At 44.3% G+C, this 21069-nt stretch overlaps 1 protein-coding gene and 1 long non-coding RNA gene across 2 annotated transcripts; both read right to left on the reverse strand.

The window, feature by feature from the left end:
- Positions 1 to 964: 964 nt before the first annotated feature.
- On the reverse strand, positions 965 to 20723 carry LOC110528892 (phospholipid phosphatase 2). The gene is made up of 7 exons (XM_021611072.3): positions 18184 to 20723; positions 6944 to 7095; positions 6437 to 6523; positions 6131 to 6306; positions 5989 to 6046; positions 5727 to 5903; positions 965 to 4864 (listed from the first exon to the last, which is right to left on the reverse strand). The coding sequence occupies exons 1-7, from the start codon at positions 18248 to 18250 to the stop codon at positions 4622 to 4624; spliced, it is 960 nt and encodes a 319-aa protein (XP_021466747.2). The 5' UTR covers positions 18251 to 20723; the 3' UTR covers positions 965 to 4621.
- On the reverse strand, positions 14652 to 15635 carry LOC149982303 (uncharacterized). Its single transcript, XR_016497089.1, has 2 exons — positions 14920 to 15635; positions 14652 to 14764 (listed from the first exon to the last, which is right to left on the reverse strand). It is a non-coding gene; the product is annotated as an uncharacterized LOC149982303 (long non-coding RNA).
- Positions 20724 to 21069: the final 346 nt, after the last annotated feature.

A 21069-nucleotide genomic window follows, 5' to 3' on the forward strand; every position in this document is an offset into this window, starting at 1 on the left:
CAGATGTGCAAAGCTGATAGACATACCCAAGAGGACTCAGAGATGTAATCCCTACCAAAGGTGCTTGCTTCCACAAAGTCTTGACTTAGGCGTGTGAATACTTATGTAATTTAGATATTTCGGTACTTCATTTTTCAATACATTTGCAAACATTTCTAAAAGCATGCTTTTACTTAGTCACAAAGGTTTGTGTGTAGATGGGTGAGAAACTATTGAATCCAGGCTGTAACAAAGTGGAATAAGTCGAGGAGTATGAATATTTCCTGAAGGCACCATTCCCATTTCAAACCTTTTCTTTAAAATACAAAAAAATACAAAATAAACCTCAGGATATTTAGGCGAATTAGCTGGCTAACTCATTGACTCTGCTTGTAGTATATCCCTATGGAGTTTGTTTTCCAATTGACAAGAGTTATCCCACAACTCAGACACGTCTGGACAGGCCTGCAGCATCCTGGGACTTCCACTGTTGTCAACAGGATAGCGTTTCACCTGAGGACATCCAAGAACATGTCGCTGTGGCAATACTGATGTTTTTTTAACATGCAGATTAGAATACCTGACATAGCAGGTTAGGAGAATTAACTAGGCAGGTTAGGAGAATTAGGTTAAGGTTAGGCCTAGCTAAAAATGCTATAGTTGTCAACAACTGTTATCCCCAACGTGACAACTAGAAGGTGCTGCACTGGTAACCACAAACGTACAAACCATCAGTAACATAACATTGTCTGTTCTTAACGAGGAAGCGCATAGAGTATACAGCGAAATGGTTTGCAAAGAGGGTCTTTGTCTGCAAGGACCACCCAAACAAAACAAATGGAATCATGCCCAGGGCTTTATAGCAACCGTGGTTGAGGTACAGGGAATTTATACCTGCACCCTTTTCAGTAACTATTCCCTCATTAGGCTACAGACTCAACACACACACACACTTTAATAAACATTTTCAAAAATCAGTCAGATGCACAATGGACATATTAGTTTATCTTTATGCATAAACTACAAAAAAAAGCAACACAGAAATAAAACAAATTGAAATAAAGATTTGACAACATGTGCAAGTGTCTTCATCACTGGGTCTGGTGTGCCCTCACTCCAACCAACATTGGGAAAGTCCTAGTGAATGACATGGATGAATCCATGAAGTTGAAGACATCCTATCCATCCGTTTATCCATCCCTCCACAACAGTAACTCTATGGTTCTGCATGCACTTTCGTCTCAGCATGAGTTGTCAGATTATAAAGGAAAAATACTTCCATAAACTCAAGATCTCTTTTCCATCAAGAAGAAATACACACATTTGATTGCAGCTACAGTTTGTTACAGACAAGCTTATTAAGGAATACAGTGTGGATACAAACACAATAAAATACACTACATGGCCAAAAGTAGGTTGAAACCCCTTCAAATTAGTGGATTCTGCGATTTCAGCAACACCCGTGCTGACAGGTGTATAAATTGAACACCCAGCCATGCAATCTCCATAGACAAACAATGGCCTGTACTGAAAAGCTCAGTGACTTTCAACGTGGCACCGTAATAGGATGCCACCATTTCAACAAGTCAGTTCGTCAAATTTCTGCCCTGCTAGAGCTGCCCCAGTCAACTGTAAGTGCTGTTATTGTGAGTGGAAATGTCTAGGATAAACAATGGCTCAGCTACAAAGTGGTAGGCCACACAAGCTCACAGAACGGGACTGCTTGTCCTCGGTTGCAACACTCACTACCGAGTTCCAAACCACCTCTGGAAACAACGTCAACACAAGAACTGTTTGTCTGGAGCTTCATGAAATGAGTTTCCATGGCCAAGCAGCAGCACACAAGCCTAAGATCACCATGTGCAATGCCAAGCATCAGCTGGAGTGGTGTAAAGCTCGCAATTGGACTCTGGATCAGTGAAAATACGTTCTCTGGAGTGATAAATCACGCTTCACCATCTGACAGTCCGACGGACGAATCTGGGTTTGGCAGATGCCAGGAGAACGCTACCTGCCCCAATGCATAGTGCCAACTGTAAAGTTTGGTGGAGGAGGAATAATGGTCTGGGGCTGTTTTTTTAGTTCCAGTGAAGGGAAATCAATGACATTCTAGACAATTGTGCTTCCAACATTGTGGCAACAGTTTGGGGAAAGCCCTTTCCTGTTTCAGCATGGCAATGCCCCCATGCACAAGGCGAGGCCCATACAGAAATGGTTTGTCGAGATCAGTGTGGAAGAAATTGACTGGCCTGCACAGAGCCCTGACCTCAACCCCATTAATCTTTGGGGTTAATTGTAACACCGACTGTAAACCGGGCATAATCACCTAACATCAGTGCCCAACCTCACTAATGCTGGTGGCTGAATGGAAGCAAGTCCCCGTAGCAATGTTCCAACATCTAGTGGAAAGCCTTCCCAGAAGATTGGAGGCTGTTATAGCAGCAAAGGGAGGACCAACTCCATATTAATGACCATGATTTCAGAATGAGATGTTCGGCGAGCAGGTGTCCACATACTTTTGGTCATATAGTGTATATATTAACCCTTTGCAGAACTGTAATGTGTTTTTCAGAGAACATCTCAGTGAGCGACTCAATCATTGACACACTGACGATTGATTATCAATAACATTTCAAAGGCAGCACATGGAATCATGATCTCACAGGACCTACTGTGTGCACATACAGGTAGGCAGGTTATACACAGCTTTATATATAATAAACTGGAGTAACTAATACAAGTTGCGTCAATAACATAAGAAAAACATCACAGTGGGCTAGTAGTGGTATTACAATCTTACAGATACGACAGAAATAAACAGTTAGACAGTAATTATCTATGCAACACTGTTTTACATTCCATATACTGTACATGCATGTCTTCTACAGACATGTTAGGTATCAGTAGGCCTAACACTGAACTCCAGACCATTGGTCCCCCCCCCCCTCCTGGAGAACTACAGGATGAGCACACTAACCCACCCGATTCAGCTAATCAAGGTCTTAACAACTAGTTAAATCAGGTAGGTTGGTGGTGGGCGGGAACAAACAAAAAAAAAGGACACTCAAAAAAACTACAAACACCAGGAAGACCTGGTTGATGCTGCTGCACAAAGGAAATAGAAATGAATCATAACAAAATGTAAAACTGTTGTTTCAGTGTTTCCTGTTGGCATAATTGAAATCTAGGGAACTACACAGTACGTCTTTCTCTCTGCTAAAACGGTTTCATCCGCCATACTTTTAGTACGTTGTATTAAAATAAAATACAAAGTTAAAATGCATGTGCATGTGAGTGGTTATACACATCCTCTCATACACACCAGTGGCGGCTGGTGGGAGAAGCTATCGGAGGACGGGATCATTGTAATGGCTGGACTGGAATAAATGGAACAGAGTCCAACGTGTTTGATACCGTTCCATTTATTCCATTCCAGCCAATACAATGAGCCTACACTGATATACACACTTCTCTCACACAGACAGCTCTATGGCAGGGGTGTAGGCATGGGTGGGCGTAGGCATGGGTGGGCGTGGGCATAGGCATGGGTGGGGAACTTAGCTACCTAGCTAGCAATCTGTGCTACGTATGTGCCAACACTGGACTGGCGCCAAAGTGAACACTCGTCCTTGATACAAAAAGAAGACCGATACTGTCAGGGCCTATTATGTTAGCTAGTGGGCTAATTTAGTTTGTTTTCTGAAATATGCAATCTGCAAAAAACAAGACAGTTGGCGCAGGTCTATCATTCAGGCCATGTGCTTGCATTCATTATGAGATAAGTAGCTAACGTTAGCTAGCTCGCGAAATTGGAACGTGTGACAAAAACCAGCGCAGCAAGAATTTGCATGCATAAACATTTTCAGTCATCAGCGCATGCCATTTGCAGTTGAATTGTATAGCCAATACCTTTTGTATTGAATAACAGTGTTATGTAAATATGGTTTCTGTAAGAAAACATTGTCGTAATGAACAGCTAGCTTGTGCTTGTCATTACGTACTCTCATTGCAAGGTTGCCATAAAGTGTTTGTTTCCATGACCTTTGACTGCTGTAAAACACTAGAAAATCTACTCACCCTTATGGTAGTTTAGCACAAACACTTTTTCATACCTCTTTTCCACTGCCATAGACATTTTTAAGTTGCACCTAAGAAAGTCAACTAAACAAGCTTTGTATTCACTGTTGTATTTATAGAGAATATAATTGCTTTTTGGTGGATCTCCTGTAAACCACAAATACAATGTTCTTAAATAATGTTAACTATAATATTTAGTTAAGAAATCATCATTTAGAGTATCTGTTGATCCTTTGAAGCACAATTTGGTCTGTTTTTCATTCAACCTCTAAAAAACCAATATGTCGACAGATATCAGTAATCTGTGACTTTTCCCTCCCTCAAAATCGGTATCGGACCCAAAAATCCAATACGGGTCGGGCTCTAATTATTTGTTGTCTTTTCACTTAAACATGCAAACATCATCAGATAGAATTCATAGACAGCTATAAAACTGTACATTTCATCTCTTGGCCCAATGGCAACATTGCAGGAAGTTAGCTCCTTTTCCCAACAACAAAACATTTTAATTAAAAATAATTGCCCACCCAAATTTCTGCAGGCCCACCTACCAACAAATTACTCTCTACGCCACTTCCCCACAGTTACCGTGATTGTTGTGTAGCGGTTGTTGTGTAGTCGCAGTGGTTGTTGTGTCGTTGTTAGTCTGTGTTTGGGCTGAAGTAGTTGCGTAGTTGTAGTGGTTGTTGTGTAGTTGTGTGTCTGGGTCCAGGCCAGGTTTGGCCTCTAGGTGTTCGTCTTCAGCCGCCTCGGATCGTGGGCAGCGAGGAGGGGGGCGGAGCTTAAAGAAATCAGAGACGTAGCAAACCTGAGAGAAAAGGATCATTTTATGGTCAGTAGTGCTGAGAGATTAGTGCTTTTTGAGGTCGGTTCTGTTTCAGTTCGATTACGAAGAAAAAAATGCCTTTTCGATTTCGGTCACAATTTTGTATTTATTTGCATTAAATGCATTATGCATTGTGGGTTAAATGTTATTACACAGAATAAAACAATAAAAGTCCCATGATGGTAGTGACTGTCCATTACTGCTCATCACTTATTAACCATCATTCACATTACTTTAATCAAATATCTCGGTTGTTGTGTATATTACATTTGATTTATTTGTGAACTTTATTATTTTATGCCAAGTCCCTATGCTTTCTAACAAAATCACTATTTTAGTAGTTCATCAAAGTTAAGAAGGCATACTTTTATGACTGCTGAATCACTTCGATAATGTATTTTCTGGAAAACTACAACATCGCACAGTTCGGGCTTGATCTGATTAATCTGTATAGAAACTGTGCAATGTGGCATTGAGCTCACAGACCCCCGAAATGGAATTAAAATAATTGAACTGACATCAGTCAATTATTTGTTCCAAAACCACAATATTACAAACATTTTGGGTTAATTGCTCATCATTAATAGTCGGACATGTACAAACACACACCTCCTACAACCCCCTACACACACACCTCCTACAATCCCCTACACACACACACACCTCCTACAACCCCCTACACACACACCTCCTACAACCCCCTAGACACACACCTCCTACAATCCCCTACACACACACACCTCCTACAACCCCCTACACACACACACCTCCTACAACCCCCTAGACACACACCTCCTACAACCCCCTAGACACACACCTCCTACAACCCCCTACACACACTCACGTTGAGCACAGCGATGAGAGTTCCCTGCAGCAGTCCCACCAGTACGTCGCTCCAGTGGTGTTTGTAGTCGCTAACCCGTGTGTATCCAACGTACAACGCAAACGCCACGAGGAAGAACTGCACTGTGGGTCTGACCAGACGAGTCCACTTCCCCTGCATACGTGCTTGCACATACAACTATATACACACACACACACACACACACACACATTAATCGTCATCTCACGTGTGTATGAAACTCACACAAATAAAAAACACTCACTGCTAGAAACAGCATGCTGTACATCCCGAAGGCAGAGTGTCCGGAGTAAAACGACAATCTGGAACACAGAGAGAAACATGTTGACATTGCATCACACAGCAAGAGAAGAAAGACGGACAGACAGACAGAAAGACACACACACCTGGACTCAGTGACGTTTCGAGGGTTGCCAGTACAGTTGAGTTGCAGCATGTACCCAGAACACACCGTGGGATTACACACAGACAGGAAGTTAGGGCGTGGCCTGCCAATGGTGAACTTGGCCAGGTCAGTCAGTGATTGGCTCACAGCTGCTCCAAACAGAAAGGTCCCCACCACCTAGTAGAGGCACAGCACAGGCCAATTTAACCCCTTTCCCGAACCAATGAAATTGGGAAGAGGCAGCTAGCCAATCCGAGCTAAGACCACATATTGTCAGTCCAAAACTATGACCCGTGTTCCAACTGACCTTGTAGAGAGCTGACATGTACTGGTTAAAGTTAGAGTTGGAGTGGAGACGCTTGGAGTACACCAGGAAAGCTTCTCCTGTAGTTATCTATGGAGAGAGAGAGGTAAACTCGTACCATAGCAGAGGTACACTCGTACCATAGCAGAGGTAAACTCGTACCATAGCAGAGGTACACTCGTACCATAGCAGAGGTACACTCGTACCATAGCAGAGGTACACTCGTACCATAGCAGAGGTACACTCGTACCATAGCAGAGGTACACTCGTACCATAGCAGAGGCACACTCGTACCATAGCAGAGGTAAACTCGTACCATAGCAGAGGTAAACTCGTACCATAGCAGAGGTAAACTCGTACCATAGCAGAGGTACACTCGTACCATAGCAGAGGTACACTCGTACCATAGCAGAGGCACACTCGTACCATAGCAGAGGTAAACTCGTACCATAGCAGAGGTAAACTCGTACCATAGCGTGCCATAACCATCAAGTTGTTCATCAAACTTACTATGACTATGGAGGAGGGGATGGTAACTGCAGCCATTGCCCTGTGGGAGATGGTGTCTCTTCTGTAAGGATATCTGATGCTCTCGTCATCACAGTAGATACCCCTCTGGTACGGGCTGAACATTAACGTCAAGACCGCAGACGGAAGGGCCGCTGGGAAGGGGGGAGAGCGATAGGAAGGGTAGAGGGAGAGAGAGGAGGGGTGTCGGAGTGGGTCAAGGGAGACAGTATCAACATGGTGCTGAACTTATCTCTGTCTAGGTGAGATTGAGGTTCAAGAAGCAGCTCAACAGGCATGTTTAAATCTATCAGCTGGACAGGAACTGTGAACAATACATGGGCATGTGAAGGCACATCGAGGCACTTATTGGTCAGCAGTATATCAGTGACCTCCGTCCCCTGGGGAGGAAGCTGCTAGCTGTCGCCACACACACGCGCGCTCCAAAGATTGTATAGTTGACCATGCCTAGAAACGGCTTCTCCAATAGAAATCCCCAATCATGCTTGTAGGCGATGTCATGGCAACGTTGGCTAGCTAAGCTCAGAAACTTCATCGGGTCTAACGATCGTCTCGCTCCGAACTGCGCATGAACAGGCCGTCAAATCTAAGGCCCTCCTTAGATATAAAGTTATTTTACACCAAAATGAAAACATGTCAGTTTGTCACTTTCACACAAGATTGGAGTAACATGTTCAGCTACTTAAGACACCTAGGTTGTGCCTTTCGATTTAGAGAATATTAACGGCAAAGGAAGAATTTCTCAATTCTCCCATTGACTTCCCAAACCCCTGTCTGGTCTGTCGAGTCTGCATCACGAAGCGTTCCTGGAAGTTTTGCGTCGTTGGGCCTCTGGGTTTAGATACTGTGTGCGCACTGATGCTCATGCACGCACACACATCCATCACCATAGATATGCCTAACAGCGTAACAGCCTTAAACATTCACCACTGAGCCCCGCTGACAAGGGCATGGGAGCGGACTACCGGAAGGGACACACACACACCACACACACACAGAGAGAGAGAGAGAGACAGAGAGAGACAGACAGAGAGAGAGAGATATGAATGTCCCAAAGTTACCATGAGAAATTCCCTTAAAATGATCTCTCACAGAAGAGACCATGGACTTTTCTTTGAACATTTCTCCTCTCTTTACCACATTCAAACCTCACCCCCTCTTTCTTTCCCTCCCTCGCTCTCCCCCCATAGTTCAGTGACTCACAGACCAGAGCAGAGAGACTGGCACCAGTATAGACTATAAAACTGTCTCAACTGACAACACAATGGTGTACAAACACACACACTCAAATCTGACAGGACAATGGTTTTACACACCCTGATGTTTTCATGAACCCTGTCACTAGACAACATGCTCCCCTGATGCAGACTGAACCTCCACCAGTCATATACTGAACAAAAATATAAAAAGCAACATGCAACAATTTCAAAGATTTTACTGAGTAACAGTTCATAGAAGGAAATCAGTCAATTTAAATAAATAAATTAGGCTCTAATCTATGGATTTCACATGAGTGGGCAATGGAACAGCCATTTGTGGGCCTGGGAGGGCATAGGGCCACCAACTTGGGAGCCAGGCCCTCCCAATCCGAATTAGTTTTCCCCCACAAAATGGCTTTATTACAGACAGAAATACAGCTGTTCGGTCATGGAAACCCATTTCAGGAAGTTCCTGACAAACAGTTCTTGTGCTGGCAGTTTGGAACTCAGTAGTGAGTATTGCAAATAGAGGACAGACAATTTTTTATGTGCTTTAGCACTCAGCATTCCCGTTCTGTGTGCTTGTGTGGCCTACCACTTTGCGGCTGAGCTGTTGTTGCTCCCAGACGTTTCTACTTCAGAATGACAGCACTTAAAGTTGACCGGGGCAGCTCTAGCAGCACAGAAATTTGACAAACTGACTTTTTGGAACCACATTGAAAGTCATTGAGCTCTTCGGTAAGGCCATTTAACTGCCAATGTTTCTCTATGGAGATTGCATGGCTGTGTTTCTATGGGTATAATAAAGTGCATTCGAAAATGATTCAGACCCATTGGCTTTTTCCACATTTTGTTACATTACAGCTGTATTCTAAAATGGATTAAATAGTTTTTTCCCTCATCAATCAACACACAATACCCCATATTGACAAAGCATAAAACAGTTTTTTTTCTTCTTTTTCTGCAAATGTATTAAATATTTTTTTTTTTAAATGAAATATTACATTTACATAGGTATTCAGAACATTTACTCAGTACTTTGTTGAAGCACCTTTGGCAGCGATAAAGAGCCTCAAGTCTTCTTGGGTATGACGCAACAAGCTTGGCACAACTGTATTTGGGGAGTTTCTCCCATTCTTCTCTGTAGATCCTCTCAAGCTCTGTCAGATTGGATGGGGAGCGTCGCTATACAGCTATTTTTAGGTCTCTCCAGAGATGTTCGATCAGGTTCAAGTCAGGGCTCTGGCTGGGTCACTCAAGGACATTCAGAGACTTGTTCCGAAGCCACCCCTGCATTGTCTTGGCTGTGCGCTTAGGGTTGTTGTCCTGTTGGAAGGTGAACCTTCACCCCAATCTGAGCACACTGGAGCAGGTTTTCATCAAGGATCTCACTGTACTATGCTCCATTCATCTTTCCCTCGATCCTGTCTAGTCTCCCAGTCCCTGCCACTGAAAAACATCCTCACAGCAGGATGCTGCCACCACTATACATCACCGTAGGGATGGTGCCAGGTTTCCTCCAGACGTGATGTTTGGCATTCAGGCCAAAGACTTCAATCTTGGTTTCATCAGACCAGAGATTCTGACCCCAAGTGGGCTGTCATGTGCCTTTCACTGAGGAGTGGCTTCCCTCTGGCCACTCTACCATAACGGCCTGATTGGTGGAGTGCTGCAGAGATGCTTGTCCTTCTGGAAGGTTCTCCCATCTCCACAGAAGAACTCTAGAGCTCTGACAGAGTGACCATCGGGTACTTGGTCACCTCCTTGACCAAGGCCCTTTTCCCCTGTTTGCTCAGTTTGGCCGGGCGGCAGGCTCTAGGAAGAGTGTTGGTGGTTCCAAACTTCTTCCATTCAAGAATGATGGGGCCACTGTGTTCCTGTGGACCTTCAATGCTGCATAAATTTTTTGGTACCCTTCCTCAGGTCGGTGCCTCGACACAATCGTGTCTCTGGACTCTACGGACAATTCCTTCGACCTCATGGCTTGGTTTTTTCTCTGACATGCAAATCATGTCCAAATCAATTGCATTTACCACAGGTGGACTCCAATCAAGTTGTAGAAACATCTCAAGGATGATCAATGGGAACAGGATGCACCTGAGATCAATTTGGAGTTTCATAGCAAAGGGTCTGAATACTCATGTACATTTAAAAAAATATATGTTTTAATTACATTTCCAAAAAATAAAAAATAAAACTGTTTTCGCTTTGTCATTATGGGGTATGGTGTGTAGATTGATGAGGAAAAACATTAAATGTAATCAATTTTAGAATAAGGCTGTAACCTAACAACATGTGGAGAAAGGGAAGGGCTCTGGTTACTTTCTGTATCATGCAGACCTAGCTTGTGCCTGCATTCCTGCCTTTGGGACAACGACTCAAATTGTTAGGACAGAGATACGAGAATCTCGTCATTATATCCAGATCTGGTTTCATCCACTTGCGAACTAGAAAGGGAAATTGGCGGGTGCACAGCGCACTGCTCAGATTCTGGCTTCCCCTAAAGTAAAATTATAATTATTCTGTCTAAATAAAATCATTCTAAGTACTTTACCAGACAGCTTGACTTAGCCATAGATGATGATGATTTTTTATTTTTAAACAACAGTGTATTGTTTCACATCACAAGTGCATAGGCCTATTTCAGAAGCAAGCAATTTGGCCAGCGAGTGTGGCAATAGGCTTAGCGTAAAGCATCTAGAATGTGTCTTGAGTATAATTTAAAATGTTGAGACAAGAAGAAGGGGAGAAGTGTGTGACGGAGATATGGACGTCTCTCTCCAGAATGCATGCAATCAGCTCTCCAGAATAGTTTGCCCTTCGATTGTTTATTTGTATCAATTTACCATTACATATAAACTCAGCAAAAACAGAAATGTCCTCTCACTGTCAACTGTTTATTTTCAGCAAACTTAACATGTGTAAATATTTTTATGAACATAACAAGATTCAACAACTGAGACATAAACTGAACAAGTTCCACAGACATGTGACTAACAGAAATTGAATAATGTGTCCCTGAACAGGGGGGGGGGGGGGGGGGGGGGTAAAAATCAAAAGTAACAGTCAGTATTTGGTACTGCAGTACTTCCCCTCCTTATGGACTGCACCAGATTTGCCAGTTATTGCTGTGAGATGTTACCCCACTCTTACACCAAGACAGTGAGAAACAAGTTTTGGTTTATTTCATAACCATAATTTAAAGATTTTTTTTCTATTTTTTTCCGTTGTCTTTTGTTTTGAGTGCTCTCTATGTGAGCAATGCTGATTTTCTGTCCTGATAATGTTAATGGAGGGAGCGCGCACGCCTGAGCACACCAACATGCTGAGTTGATACAATGTTACACTTCATTACCCATCGCGCAAAACAAGACAGATTGAGAGGCAGACAGGCAGAGTATAGATTAATGCAATTGAAATAACCTGAATTTTTCATCAGGATATGTTATACTGTTTTTATTTGTCAGATGTAGGCTTATGTATTTTACTTAATTGATGGTGGAAGTTATAGGGGCTCCCGAGAGGCGTCACTGCAGTACCTGGTTCGAATCCAGGCTGCATCACATGAGCACAATTGGCCCAGCGTCGTTCGGTTTTGGCCGGGGTAGGCCGTGATTGTAAATAAGAATTTGTTCTTAAATAATTTGCATAGTTGAATAAAATGTTAAATAAAATAAGCCCACTGTAGCATTGGCCTATAGGTTCTCTCTTAGTTCCATGTGCTCATTTCTTCCAATGGACCACGGTGTAGGCTGTGTCCATATGGCAAAGGCTGGTGCTCTTGCATTAGTTTAATTTAAACTTCTAGATTTGTCTTATTTAAATTAACATTAACCGTGTGACAATAATTTTGAGAAACAAAAAACATTATTGAAATGAAACTGTTCCACGAAAATGTACACAGTATTAAAATAATCAGAACAGGTAGAAAGTGTGGGATAACTTGTAAGCTTCCCCAAACTTGAAACTCACAAGCTGTCTTTATCATAAAACACATTAACAAAATGTGTAATGGCGCAAGTGCTTGCACACAGGAGGTCCCGTGAAAAAACGGGCCCGCCTATAAAAATCCAACGCCAGTCCAACTGATTCCTTCTGGCGCCCGCCCTGCTCACATTGTCACGAGTCATGCATTCCGGCTCTTTTCAGTGAGCCGGCTCTTTAAAAAAAATATGTTTTGTATTTTTTCAAGTCAAACAGTTTGCGATAGTTTGACTATGATTGGTGTTAAAACAATTCTAATTAAATCATACTCTACCTTAATTAACCACAATGTATTTAAAAATGCATTGGTTCGTTATGGTAAATAATGTTATTAAAACATTTGCATTTAAAGTAGAACTGTTTTAATGTATATAAACAAAGTGCATATAAATGTAACAATTCAAAACAAATACAATCTGAACATAATAATAGAATATTGCACCATATCAAAGAAAAATAAATAACAATGTGCAAAACTGCAGCATCCCACTTAAAACATTAAACTGGTCCCTCTTTTCTCTCTCTTCTTTATTGGCATGTTATAACCAGCAGCACACAGCAATGTTCACCATATTTTGCTTTCATGAGAGATTTACATTCAGAAATGCAAGCTGCCTCACTTTTGAGGAGCTGATGCGGTTTCTTCTCTCAGTAATTATTTGTTCCATTTTCGAGAAGACCCTCTCAGAGGGAATGGATGTGGCAGAGTCTCCCTGCCAGGACTTTAGTAAGCCGTGGGTAGACAGAGGCCTTGTTCTTCCACCAGCTCAGAGGATCTGCAGAGGGGCTCCTCCAAATAGGATCAGACCTCCATTATGGCGTCTGCTGAGAGATTCCTTCGTGCTGCATCCCCAGTTGCTGTCTCTTCAAACAGCAGATGTTTGTGGCACTACTGCTGGTGCTTCTGCTCCCTCTTCTTCCTGTTGCCCTGGTGGCCTGAGGCTGTCCCTCCCTGTTGCCCAGTTGACTGCTGGGGCTGTCCCTCCCTGTTGCCCTGGTGGCCTGAGGCTGTCCCTCCCTGTTGCCCAGTTGACCGCTGGGGCTGTCCCTCCCTGTTGCCCAGCTGACTGCTGGGGCTGTCCCTCCCTGTTGCCCAGCTGACTGCTGGGGCCGTCCCTCCCTGTTGCCCAGTTGACCGCTGGGGCCGTCCCTCCCTGTTGCCCAGCTGACTGCTGGGGCTGTCCCTCCCTGTTGCCCAGTTGACTGCTGGGGCTGTCCCTCCCTGTTGCCCAGTTGACTGCTGGGGCTGTCCCTCCCTGTTGCCCAGTTGACTGCTGGGGCTGTCCCTCCCTGTTGCCCAGTTGACCGCTGGGGCTGTCCCTCCCTGTTGCCCAGCTGACTGCTGGGGCTGTCCCTCCCTGTTGCCCAGTTGACTGCTGGGGCTGTCCCTCCCTGTTGCCCAGTTGACTGCTGGGGCTGTCCCTCCCTGTTGCCCAGTTGACCGCTGGGGCTGTCCCTCCCTGTTGCCCAGTTGACTGCTGGGGCTGTCCCTCCCTGTTGCCCAGTTGACCGCTGGGGCTGTCCCTCCCTGTTGCCCTGGTGGCCTGAGGCTGTCCCTCCCTGTTGCCCTGGTGGCCTGAGGCTGTCCCTCCCTGTTGCCCAGTTGACCGCTGGGGCTGTCCCTCCCTGTTGCCCAGCTGACTGCTGGGGCTGTCCCTCCCTGTTGCCCAGTTGACTGCTGGGGCTGTCCCTCCCTGTTGCCCAGCTGACTGCTGGGGCTGTCCCTCCCTGTTGCCCAGCTGACTGCTGGGGCTGTCCCTCCCTGTTGCCCAGCTGACTGCTGGGGCTGTCCCTCCCTGTTGCCCAGCTGACTGCTGGGGCGGTCCCTCCCTGTTGCCCAGTTGACTGCTGGGGCTGTCCCTCCCTGTTGCCCAGCTGACTGCTGGGGCGGTCCCTCCCTGTTGCCCAGTTGACTGCTGGGGCTGTCCCTCCCTGTTGCCCAGCTGACTGCTGGGGCCGTCCCACCTCCCATTCCTCTTGGGTTAGAGCATCATCAGGTGCATTGACAATGGCCAGGGTAGAGATGATGGCATCCTTTGACTCAAGAAACCACTTCAACATATAAAATGTTGATTCCACCTTGTAGTGCAGTCTTGTTTAGGTGAGGCTGTTAGTCTGAGCAGACAGCTTGAGCATTTAGGCCTATATTATGTTTATTTTTCCTTCTTTGAATTAGTTAATTATATTAATTTAAATCTTTTGATTATTAATTTCTTAATTTTTTTATATTTTTATAAATGGATTCAGCTCTTCTGATATGCGAGCCGGCTCCCAACGTTCACCTACAAGAGCCGGCTCTTATTTGGTCAACCTTAATTCGCTAGGTCAAGCACGCACTCAGACACTTTGAAGTGTACTAACTGGTATTTACTTTAAAGTCATGTCGACTTTGTATGGTGCTAGGATAACAGATAAGACAGCTCTCTGGAGAGTAGTGGTTAGGGTGAGGTGTGCATGTGTGTAGCACTCTGCTGCAGTGCCAGAGAAATAAACACACAAACATAGAATTTTAGTCATCTCCAGTTTTATTCCAGTAAGGTTTCTGCTACATTGTTATTGTAGCCAAGGGTTGAGTTGAACCAAGATCATTATTGTTCCTCTCTCCAGAGAGTGGGCTGAGCTGAATTAGATTTTTTTAAAAGGAAGGAGAAAGGGGAGTGTGTGAATAAATAGATGAAAGATTGAAAACCAACACTATTAAGACAACGTTGTAACAGTGAATCTGGAACCTTGCGGAATGGCATATATTGTAACAGAACTGGCGACAATCCGTACCTGGGATCCAGTGGTACTGTAGATGTTTTAATGAACCCAAAGGAAAACGGATTCAAGCATTATCTTCAGGAAGAGGTTAGTTTGTAGCACACATCTTGACCTTCCTCAGAGATGTAGAAAGAACAGCGATGTGGCACAGACTCAGAGGGCTGTGCGTTTGTGTGTCCAGTGGCAGATTCAGGAAGCAGAGTCCATAGTCTGTGTCTTCTTTAACCCCCCGCCCCACACAGTTATCTGGGCCGAGGGGGGGGTCGTCAGTAACAGAATGGACAGCACGGTCAGAGAGAAAGAAGAACAGGGGATAACATTGTTTCTCATCTGGTTGATAGAAAGTTCCAGATTCCTCCCAGAGAAAACAAACATGGAGGAATGTCTGGTGAGATATGACACATGATCAACTTCCTCTTGACCTCTGACCTCACAGGAAGGAGGGACCTGAGAAGTGTTCCTGTTATTCTCCAGACTGTCCTACTAATCACATCCAAAAGCTACACACACACTGATTAAATCTAGACAATAGAGAGATTCCAATAGGGAGACAGTGCAGGAAGAGGATCAGTACTCTATGGCTGTAGTAATCCCGCTGTACTGTCAGAATCCTGGTTATTTTCCACACAGGAAAGGTCAACCCCCCCCCCCCCTCCTCTCTCTCTCACACACACACACATAGTTGGCACAGAGAGATGGGGTGTGTGTGTGTGTGTGTGTGTGTGTGTGTGTGTGAGAGTGAGAGAGTCAGTAAAACAGCAGCAGAGTATCTTCTCTAACTCTGTGCGCAAAACCCAGAAAATCAAACCGATAAATAACAAACTAACACAACAACAGTTGGTATCAGTCTATAGTTTGATGCAGATGCTCTCCAAACCCCAAGTCACATAAATAACAGTAAGAACTTAGAGCCACGGCAGCTGCCTTAGAATGAACATGATCATTGTCTGCCAATCAGATTCTTCCAGAGGGTGTGTACAGGTCTTACAACAGTAATCTGTCCCATTCACACAATTACCAGTCAATATTGAACGATCTAAAGGTCCAAATGAAATTATGGATACGTTAGCCCTTTGTGTTATGCATATAACAGCAGAGTGCTTGGTGCTGGTGGCGTTTGGTTGGTATTTTTGTTAGAGTGTGTTACAGAAATAACTCAGTGTGCCTCTCTCTCTGTGTGTGTGTGTGTGTGTGTGTAATGTTTCTTTGTCTGCAGTGATAACAAGGCAAAGGACAAGAGGCAAAGGAGAGGAGAAAAGAGTAAAACAGAGAAAGAGGATAGAGAGAGCGTAAAAGAGGGATGGGAGAAAGAGTGGGATGGGAGAAAGAGAGTGGGATGGGAGAAAGAGAGTGGGATGGGAGAAAGAGAGTGGGATGGGAGAAAGAGAGTGGGATGGGAGAAAGAGAGTGGGATGGGAGAAAGAGTGGGATGGGGGAAAGAGAGTGGGATGGGGGAAAGAGAGTGGGATGGGAGAAAGAGAGTGGGATGGGAGAAAGAGAGTGGGATGGGAGAAAGAGAGTGGGATGGGAGAAAGAGAGTGGGATGGGAGAAAGAGTGGGATGGGAGAAAGAGAGTGGGATGGGAGAAAGAGAGTGGGATGGGAGAAAGAGAGTGGGAGAGAAAGAGGGATAGGAGAATAAGAGTGAGTAAAAGAGGGATGGTGAATGAGAGAGGGAGAGAATGAGAGTGAGTAAAAGAGGGATAGGAGAATGAGAGAGTGAGTAAAAGAGAGATGGGTGAATGAGAGAGGGAGAGAAAGAAAGAGGAGTGAGGGAAAGCTTTGTCAAATCAGATCCAGTTTGTCGACTCGGCACATTCCTACTATATTAATGACACAGTGAGGAAGCTGGGGTAACACACACACACACAAGTATGCACACACACACACACACACACAACCCTGTATCACTCATCTGGACTGGGAATAAAAAAAATCCCAATAGTTTTCTTGTCACTAATTACTGCTATTCCCAGAGACCACTATCTATCGAGAGATAGAGAGGGTGGAGGCAGGAGAGATGAAAGAAAAAAGAACCAACTGGAGAGATTGAGGGAGGAAATAATGAAAGAAGAAAGAAAGTGATTTTACTGTCGTCAGACCCCAGGCCCAGACACACAGCCCTCTGAGACTGTCAACAAACATGGTTACTGTCGTCAGACCCCAGGCCCAGACACACAGCCCTCTGAGACTGTCAACAAACATGGTTACTGTCGTCAGACCCCAGGCCCAGACACACAGCCCTCTGAGACTGTCAACAAACATGGTTATGCCACAAGGTGATGTCGTCTGTTAACAAGGACCAGCTTACCTCCGCTTAACTGTTAAACAACCCTACTCTCTCACTAAATACCATGAGAGAAAGAGAGCAAGGGAGTGGGGGAGGAAGACAAAGAGTGGGGGAGGAAGACAAAGAGTGGGGGATAGGGGGAAGAAAGAAAGGGATGAAGATGGAAAGAGGTGGAGGGAGTGGGAGATAAAGGGGGAAGGAGACTGCCCACCCAAATGTCTATTCTAAACTACAGATCCTGTAGTACTGAGAGTCCAGTACAAGTCCGAACATGCAAACCCAGGCTCCACACACACAAACACACTGGAAGCTACAGGGCAAAGCCCAACAAGCAGGACACTTTCCATGGAATGCCAGTCAAAAGAACAGGTGTTCTGTTACAAGTGCACACACACACACACAAGCAATTACAGATTATTTTTAAAATGGTCATCATAAATTGTAACTGTGATATAGAGAACTTAAAATCATAGTAATTGTGACTATGCATTTTGTTTTACTAACCCATGCTGACTGATGACTAGCCTACAATCTATAGTACTTGAATCAATACAGATCAGTGTTACACCACTCCACCAGGCACTGTGCCCACCTGTAATGTGTTGACAGACAATGAAAGAATCCATTAAACAAGCTATAACTCGTGCAATGCTGACTCTCTTCCTATTACAATACTATTGCGGTGTGTCTGTCTGTATAACTGGCCTTCCATGGAAAGTGTCCTGCATGTTGGGCTTTGGCCTGTGGCTTGTGTGTGTGTAGCCTGCATATCATTGTTTACAAAGTCCCCACCATCTCAGTCTTATCCAGCATTTACCCAATAAACAATTATACATACACAACTATTTTATTGATGTATCGGTGGCTAGTGCTACCCTATTGCATTGAGCATGTATAGACGGCAGAGAGCGAGTTGTGTCCTTGGTTATTACAACAAATAGTGTTATATCAGCCATGTTGCTAGAGAGAGAGAAATAGGGCACTTACCGACAAACACACAGAGAACATCAACTAGAATCAGCATATTTTTCTTGTGAACTGGTAGTTCCGTCATCTTCACACTTCTACTCTCTCCGAAGAATTATCAAAACTGCATAAACGTTATTGGGAGAAGTTCAGTTGCAAAGGTAAGAGAAAAATAGTGGGAACAATCAGATGTGCTTGTTCTTCCGGATATCGCTCCCGTAGCCTACCTGGTCTACCTGTTTAAGCCTACGCTCTATAGGTGAGTCAGGGAAAACCACAACTGTAGTATACACCAAACACACGGAGTGTCCTGCGCTGTCAACACACGGACATGTGTGGGTCGCACATTGTCCCCTCGCAAGCAGAGATGCCGGAAGAAAAAAACGTCGTTTCCTTTACGGAAAATTGAGAGTGGGCAACTTTTTCCAACTAAAGGCGTGTGTGCGTTTACACTCTCCACTACCCAGAGCTGACGTCAGAGCTTTTGTGAAAATAAAAGTGAACCAGACCGCAGGGAGGAGTCAGAGGATGAAGAGATTATTTTTGTTGAAGAGGTGAAGAGAGAAGCGGTGTTGCAGCAACATCCAGAAAACAATTAAAAAAGATGCAAGGTAAATTAGATGGACCATGGAAGATGTAGGCTTTCTGATAATATAAATATACCCATATCAATCAATCACATTAATTTATAAAGCCCTTTTTACATCAGCCGATGTCACAAAGTACTGTACAGAAACCCAGCCTAAAACCCCAAACAGCAAGCAATGCAGATGTAAAAGCACGGTGGCTAAGAAAAACTCCCTAAAGGAAGGAACCTAGGAAGAAACCTAGAGAGGAACCAGGCTCTGACGGGAGGACTGGGTGGAGATTATAACAGTACCTTGGCAAGATGTTCAAATGTTCATAGATGACCAGCAGGGTCAAATAATACTCATCACAGTGGTTGTAGAGGGTGCAACAGGTCAGCACCTCAGGAGTAAATGTCAGTTGGATTTTCATAGCCGATCATTAGAGTTAGAGACAGCAGGTGCGGTAGAGAGAGAGTTGAAAACAGCAGGTCCGGAACAAGGTAGCACGTCCGGTGAACAGGTCAGGGTTCCATAGCCGCAGGCAGAACAGTTCAAACTGGAACAGCAGCACGACCAGGTGGACTGGGGACCGCAAGGAGTCATCAGGCCAGGTAGTCCTGAGGCATGGTCCTAGGGCTCAGGTCCTCCGAGAGAAGAGAGAGAGAGAATGAGAGAGAATTAGAGGGAGCATACTAAAATTCACAAAGGACACCAGATAAGACAGGAGAAATACTCCAGATATAACAGACTGACCCTAGCCCCCGGACACAAACTACTGCAGCATGAATGAATCAGTTTTTGTTGCCTCAGGGCAACGCTGTGCCATAAAGGTAGGCTAAAACACAAAGGAAAATCAGAAACAGAACATGTATTAAGTGAAATATAGTAGAAACAAGCACTCTTTTCCTAAGAAAATACAAGTTGGGCATAACCTAGTATTTCACTGCCTATCCAACCAGATTCTGGGGTCCACTCTTCTTCGCTGTCACTGTCCTCAAGCTGACTGTCCTCACTATCAGAGGGTATGATCCAACTGCTCCATTAGGCTCCCTTTGCTCATAGAATGTCCCTGTGTGAGTCTGTATGGGCGTTGCAGCGATGAGACAAGACTGTAACAACCAATTGGATACCAACTGACTATCCTACCGATCCTCGACTTCGGCGATGTCATCTACAAAATTGCTTCCAACACTCTACTCAGCAAACTGGATGCAGTTTATCACAGTGCCATCCGTTTTGTCACTAAAGCACCTTATACCATCCACCACTGCGACCTGTATGCTCTAGTCGGCTGGCCCTCGCTACATATTCGTTGCCAGACCCACTGGCTCCAGGTCATCTACAAGTCCATGCTAGGTAAAGCTCCGCCTTATCTCAGTTCACTGGTCACGATGGCAACACCCACCCGTAACACGTGCTCCAGCAGGTGTATCTCACTGATCATCCCTAAAGCCAACACCTCATTTGGCCGCCTTTCGTTCCAGTTCTCTGCTGCCTGTGACTGGAACGAATTACAAAAATCGCTGAAGTTGGAGACTTTTATCTCCCTCACCAACTTCAAACATCTGCTATCTGAGCAGCTAACCGATCACTGCAGCTGTACATAGTCTATCGGTAAATAGCCCACCCATTTTTACCTACCTCATCCCCATACTGTTTTTATTTATTTACTTTTCTGCTCTTTTGCACACCAATATCTCTACCTGTACATGACCATCTGATCATTTATCACTCCAGTGTTAATCTGCAAAATTGTAATTATTCGCCTACTTCCTCATGCCTTTTGCACACAATGTATATAGACTATCCTTTTTTTCTACTGTGTTATTGACTTGTTAATTGTTTACTCCATGTGTAACTCTGTGTTGTCTGTTCACACTGCTATGCTTTATCTTGGCCAGGTCGCAGTTGCAAATGAGAACTTGTTCTCAACTAGCCTACCTGGTTAAATAAAGGTGAAATAAAAAATAAAAAAAAATAAAAATAAAACCATGAAAAGGGGTTGTTGTTTCCTGGAAGAAGTTCCCTGCCCAAATTGATACATCATACCAACTTCTGCACCTCATTGGATTGTTCAATTTAAAACAATTCACATGGGAGGTTGTAGGGTCAAAATGATTTTCTGTTGCCTTAGTGCAACTATGTGCAGTAGAGGGTTAACAGGAGAGGGAATATTCGTAAAGGATATTACATCCCTTTTCAGGTTTCCTACATCTGTCACATACTACAATTACACAGTAAAAGATATAAGGTACCCTTTTACATTCAGGTGGTTCTCTTTATGTTTAATGTATGTTGTAATATTCTAGGTCCGTGACAACTCCCCTTTGGTGATAGT

The sequence above is a fragment of the Oncorhynchus mykiss genome, chromosome 7, assembly GCF_057628025.1.
Source record: "Oncorhynchus mykiss isolate SJ-2025 chromosome 7, ASM5762802v1, whole genome shotgun sequence".
In the NCBI taxonomy this organism is placed as follows: domain Eukaryota; kingdom Metazoa; phylum Chordata; class Actinopteri; order Salmoniformes; family Salmonidae; genus Oncorhynchus; species Oncorhynchus mykiss.

Bases quoted from the DNA above. Each gene is read 5' to 3' on its own strand.
- LOC110528892 (XM_021611072.3), bottom strand. From the start codon at position 18,250: ATGACGGAACTACCAGTTCACAAGAAAAATATGCTGATTCTAGTTGAT. The intron at 6,307-6,436 runs GTCAGTTGGAAC...TGCCTCTACTAG, and splicing joins ACATGTCAGCTCTCTACAAG to GTGGTGGGGACCTTTCTGTT. The intron at 5,904-5,988 runs GTGAGTGTTTTT...GTGTGTATATAG, and splicing joins ACAGCATGCTGTTTCTAGCA to TTGTATGTGCAAGCACGTAT.